The sequence below is a fragment of the Adiantum capillus-veneris genome, chromosome 30, assembly GCF_014529385.1.
Source record: "Adiantum capillus-veneris isolate H3 chromosome 30, ASM1452938v2, whole genome shotgun sequence".
NCBI lineage: Eukaryota > Viridiplantae > Streptophyta > Polypodiopsida > Polypodiales > Pteridaceae > Adiantum > Adiantum capillus-veneris.
The window spans coordinates 16934702-16940701 of NC_140960.1; the positions used below are offsets into that span (position 1 = coordinate 16934702).

General features: G+C 42.4%; 1 protein-coding gene across 3 annotated transcripts in view; it reads right to left on the minus strand.

Annotated features, from left to right (window-relative positions):
- EMB3012 (embryo defective 3012) overlaps positions 1 to 5182 on the minus strand; it is a 244472-nt gene extending 239290 nt beyond the window's left edge. For 2 of the 3 annotated variants that reach the window (XM_086507191.1, XM_086507190.1), the window contains exon 1: positions 4849 to 5181. In XM_086507191.1, coding sequence (XP_086363317.1) covers positions 4849 to 5051 — 203 coding nt within the window. In that variant the 5' untranslated portion in view covers positions 5052 to 5181. Of the gene's footprint in view, positions 1 to 4848 lie in introns of all 3 variants that reach the window. The other variant, XR_015187309.1, reaches the window with a different exon arrangement.
- Between the last annotated feature and the right edge of the window lie 818 nt (positions 5183 to 6000).

A 6000-nucleotide genomic window follows, 5' to 3' on the forward strand; every position in this document is an offset into this window, starting at 1 on the left:
GGAAGGGAGCGGCTTTTTCCAAAGCTTAGCATGAGGTACAAATTAAAGAAAAGATAAATAATGTCTCCTTTCGACTCAAGTTGCCTGATACTTGGAAGATTCACAATGCATTCCACGTGAGTCTCTTGAAACCTTTTAAAGGTAAGGTGTCAATTGATGGGGAGCCTAATGAGCAATCCGAAGTGGAAGAGAGCGAGGAGATACTCGTTCCTAAACAAATTTTGGCACACAAGGAAAGAAAGATGAAAGGTAAAGTGATTCGGCAGTTCTTAGTTAAATTCAAGAACTATCCAACATTAGATGCGAAGTGGATGGAGGAGGAGGACCTAGCAGATACTCCTCAGATTTTGGAACTTCACCTTGAAGCGTTCGGTTTAGCTACGTCTACTCCGCTGCATCCCGCAGATCAACAAGGTTTAATCTGGTGCAGAGGGATTGCACAAGAGGGGAGTCACTCCGCTCCTTTGTCACAGATTACCTCGATTGAATAGAGTCACTGATGTCCCCTTTGGGTTTCAGGGATTCTGTTGGGTTGACAGTATTCTATTGTATGACTTTATGAAACAGAATTCCCGAAATTGAATATTATTCATTTGTACTCTCTCATTTGACTTGTTTGAGTGCAAGAACTGAAAGACGAAATGACTACAGCATTTCAGTCTCATAAATCTCTATAGACATGATTGCAGTAAGGATTAGTTAATCCAGCATTAGTGAGGTCAAGGATGGATCTAGACGCGGTTACTAAATACATTGCTGGCAATCATGGTCTGAGATTTGGAAAGAATTTTTCTATGATTGATTTGTCATGTGATGTCTTGTGATGACATGTGCAGTGATGTGACTGTCGTCTTTGTATAAGTGCTTGATGTGTCGTGTCTAGTGCGTCGATACAGAGTCAGTGTCTGCTGATGGCCTCTGTCTGTTTTGCAGGCGTAATCGAGGGCGATTACAATTCTTTCCAGAGGGGGGTATTTCACAAACTACTTACGTGGCATGACCATAAGAAGGAAACTCCTAATAAAGTTGTCCCAACTTATGGCCAAGTGATGAGGGACCCAAGGGACACAGAGAGAAAATTGCGTAGAAGCCTGCTGACGTGGTAGTTGTACGAACGTCGCAGATTGCGTTGATTGCTGACGTGGCAAAACGTACAGATTTCTGCAGATCGCGTTGAAAGTGTTGACATGGCTGTACGGATTTTTGCAGGCTTCGTTGACTGTTTTTACTAGTAGCTTTTGAAATTAAGTTGCTTTTGAGTTTACATGCTTTTGAACCTCTGCTTTTGGCATCCCTTGTAACAATAAATAAATCCCAAGGGGTCTCACTTTTCAGAGCATTTGGACTCAGAGTCTGAGAGCGAGCACCCGCGCGAGTTGTACTTTGCTCAAAGATTAATATAAAAAGAAATACCTAAAGGGACGCCAGTCTTTGGGGCCAATACCTCTAGGCACGGAACTACGTCAAGCGTGTCGACTCTCTCTCTATTAAAGTTCAGTGATTATGAAGTTTTTGTTCGTGTGTTGCTATTGATTTCTCGCTTAGAGTGTCCAAGCTTGTTACATGCTCAACCATGATGTTGTCTTCGACGAGTTTTTACCTTCAAAGGGGAAAGTTTGACCCCAAGTCCTGGAGAATGCATATGTCTTGGGGATCTTTAGGAGCGATACATATGTCCATGTACCGAAGGCGCAGAGGGGGAAGTTTGACCTTATTGTGGGCTACAATACTCTTTTTGATGTTGTGTCATGATGTTGTCTTCGAAGAGTTTTTACCTTCAGAGGGGGCTTCAACTCCCAAGTCTTCCACGACGACCCCTGATTTGCCAATACTTGGAGACCCAGATTATGTGTTGCCTCTTGATGAACCGTCTCCTCCAACCCCTACCCCTTAGGCTTCGAAGGAGAATGCACCCATTTTAGATGATGCAGATGACAGTGGTTTTGATCATAGTGCAAAGTTAGAGCCAAATATACCAGTAGCTCCTCCCCCAGGGAGCAAGTCAAACAAGTTACCGAATTGGCTATTGGAGACCTTGCGAGATGCAACGACTTCAATTTTTCACCCGACTCGCCTGAAGCCGATACTACACGACGATCTCAACCACTCTGATTTGTTGAGGTAGATGGGACTTCATTACAAGTGAACTATGCGTTGATGTCAACAGTGATCAAGGACAGAGATCCTCTGATAGTTAAGGAGACGCTTCCACAACCGAAGTGGAAGTTGGCCATGTAGAAGAACTTGATTCCACCAAGAAGAACAACACTTGGGAGTTGGTTCCGCGGCCTGCCAAGCATGCCAAGCAGAAGGTGATTGGTGTCAAATGGGTACAAGACCAAGTACAAATTTGATGGTTCTTTGGACAAGCACAAGGCAAGATTAGTTGCCAAGGGCTTCTCTAAGAAACCTAGTGTGGATTATGACGAGACCTTTGCACTAACTATGAGGATGGCGACCATTCGAGTAGTTTTTGCCCTTGCTTCCTTTTTTGGGTGGCCAGTGTTTCAGATGGATATTGTTTTGGCATTTCAACGGTGACTTAGAGGAAAAGGTATATGTGGAGCAACCTCCAAAGTTCGAGGATCTAGATTTCACAGACATGGTTTGTATGGAACACTGTGTGACATACTTATACACACTTTTTCACATTTTAGGCCAATAAAAGAATCTTTCTATGTTTTGAGAGGTCTTCTTTTGCATGGCTGCCTCAAATCTTAGACAGAGCATTATCGTAGTTCTTAGTAAACTTGTAAATGTCCTCTAAGAAAGTTGACGAACTTCTCCAACACCTTATGTTGGTAATCTTGCAATAATTCAAACAAATAGAGCATGTAGTACCCTTTGGTTCATTCAAGGCCTTAGTTTTGTGTAAGCAATCCTCGATGTAAGCCAGCGAGTAGACTCTTTTTGCCCAATTCAATCATTCCCACTTGCACGAACTTATGTTCGAAAGATTGTCGGACTTTCCATCCAAGTCCGAGGCTTGAGATGCAACCGAACCCACTACACATACACCTTCGCTTGAAGAATGATTTGTATCTAACCAATGCTTGTCTCTTCGCATTCCTTCTCCTTCACCTTGAAAGATTCGAGATGGTCATGAAGAGGGAGCGTTCGTAAAGTGGTTTTGGGGAAGTAGACTATGTGGAACAAAGTTCCACAAACTGCCTCAACATTTCACGCAGTTGCACTTAAAAGTGTAGCCACGAAAGCGGCCTGGAAAAGAGGCCGACCGATATTGCTCGTGCATGTTTGGCATCTAGGAAAACCATATCCTCTAGGGGCTGATCTTTGTTAGTAGTGTCATCATCATGCAGATGAGCACCTTGTGATTCCATAGTAATGGATAGAAGTAGAGAGGTACAAGTATGGAGGGTTTCGGCTTGAGTGGTACTCTCAAGGAGTGTTAAGAGTAGTAAGAGAAGAGGATACATGAAAGAAAGTTGGGCAAATAAGTAAACCAATGAGGGATAAAATGAGAGGTTGCACCCATGGGAGAAACTCCTCCTTTTAAAGGCCGGGTTATCCTAGATGCGAGGTTGGGGGTCGAGACCCTAGGACCGAGGAAACGTGGGTATGGGGATGGGGACGCATCACGAAAAGGTGATTTTGGCTAACAAGGTGGTAAGGTACGTAAGGTACGGTACGTATTCGGTACGACCTATACGTAGTACCGAATGGATAGAGTTGTTAGGTACGTAAAATTCGTAGGTTTTTTTTTTTTTTTCCAAAAACCTACAATACGGTCTATACTTGATAAAAAATTCATAAGTATCACTCCAAGGATGTTAGTTCACTATTCTATAAACCAAGGCAAAGCTTTCATACGAGTTCCTGATCGTGCTTGCCCTCCTATATTCACCACCGCAATGACGTTCGTGTGTGCTCTATAAATGCAAGTTGTGTCGAAATGTCTACAAAACTAGGTGTTGGGATAAGGCTAAAGAAGGGAAAACCAAAAATTCCTGCCACAATAGGGTTTATTTCCACATATTACCCACAGCATTGCAGCCAACAAAAAAAAAAAAAAAAAAAAACGTGCAGTACGAATCCGTACGGTACAGATCCGTACGTACGTACGGATCCTACCTTGTTGGCTAATGTTATTGAACAAATGTAAGGAGATATTTGCATTATATATCATGGTATGGACTCTCCTTTCAATTTGGTATTTGTACCACAAATCACACCTTGGTTCTTGCCTAAGGCCCATTGCCACAATAAGTACAATCCCTCGCTACCTTGATTTTAAAAGTTCCAAACCTTCTCCTAAGCAACCTATGGTGAAACAACATTTGCTACGACAGCATTTATCTTGAAGAATATGTGCAAGGCTTTCTTTCCCTAAGTTCAAGGCCATGATAACAATTATCATGACCATGATCAAATTTCTTCAGAATGTTGTGGCTTTTGGAGCCTTCTCAACACTTCAATCTTGAAACCCTACATGTTCTGATCAAGAGCTGAATAGCTCACGAATGGAGCTTAAGACTCAGCTAGTGGAAATTTAGTGAGCACAAACAATCAAAGCTTGAAATTTATTAACGATTAGGCCATCACAATAAAGAAACCCCATGCCCATTCAAGAACTCTAATTTTTCTAACTACTCAAGGAAGAGGAGTCTCTTCTTCCATTTTATTTATATCGGGGTTTTCCTTCTCTAAGTATACGTACACCATCTTCTTAGTTGTTCGGCTTCTACACATAAGTGAGCTTAACAGCACAGCAATAGGGTCGACAAGATGCAGTACAATATAAAAATGTGACAATGCAGTGAGTAACCGAGCATCGCGGACGTAACTTAGTTAACACTCAGACAGTGCTCGCAAAAATGCACAGCATACCAGGTGAAGCAACCACCAGAACCTTGAAGCCGGTAGCGGATGGGGTGAGTGGCCTTAGGAGGAAGAAGGACGTTGAGGGTGTTGATGTGAGGACCCTCTAGTATGGCGATAGCACCCTGCCAGAATCTGACAAGACATAGCAAGCAAAGGAGAAGAAGCAGCGCCCGCAGCAACGGAGGAGTAATGGCAGCAGAAAGCTGCATCCTGCTCGCGCGCACCTCTACTCCACTTGTCCACCACCGAGAGAGACTTTAGTTATTTTCGTTTCTGCGCGGGAAGGGTTTCCATTCCCTTTTTTTTTTTAGGTAGGGGGTACCAGCTGAAGTTAAATCGAGCAAGGTGAATGTTCTCCATGGCCTGCATAAAGGCTGTCGAAAAGAATTTAATAATAACAGGCTTCTTTGTGAGAGAGAAAACACATTTTAAAGCATTTTCTTTCACAATAGAATATTAAGTTTTCTCTAATTAAATGAAACCAATGAATTGTTAAGATTATAATAGATTTCAAAAGCACAAAAAATAATGACTGAAAAAACACTTCGAAGCATTGTAAGAAATTGAACAAGTGAAATTTTCACAAGGCCTGCCAGATTGATGTTGGGTGCTCCACAAAGACTCATGACGTGCCTAACACACCATGCATAATCTCTATGCATAATGTGAAGGGCTCCGTATGTGTCGACTTCTCAAGGCACTAACTATGCTAGGGCTTTATGTACCTTGGTTTTTGTGTTAATACAACGCTTGTACTCACAGTTGCATGGTCAAAACCAAACAAAAAAAGAGATTTGAAGGGCTCCTATTCTTTCAAAAGATAGGCAATGAAGTTCAATATTTATCTAAAATGCTGCAATTGCAAGAATTCTGTTGGAGCCTTTGCTCTCACAACCTACTTCAGGGGCCACTACCACTCTCCGCTTGCCACCAACACACATTCCCTATCTTATTAATACATACAAATTTGGTGGAGGCCTTTGTGAAGCTTGTGCTAAAAATAGCCCATTGGCATTTTCAACAAATTAATTCTCTCTCTCTCTCTCTCTCTCTCTCTCTCTCTCTCTCTCTCTCTCTCTCTTTCTCTCTCTCTCTCTCTCTCTCTCTCTCTCTCTCTCTCTCTCTCTCTCTCTCTCTCTCTCTCTTCCTTCCTTCCTT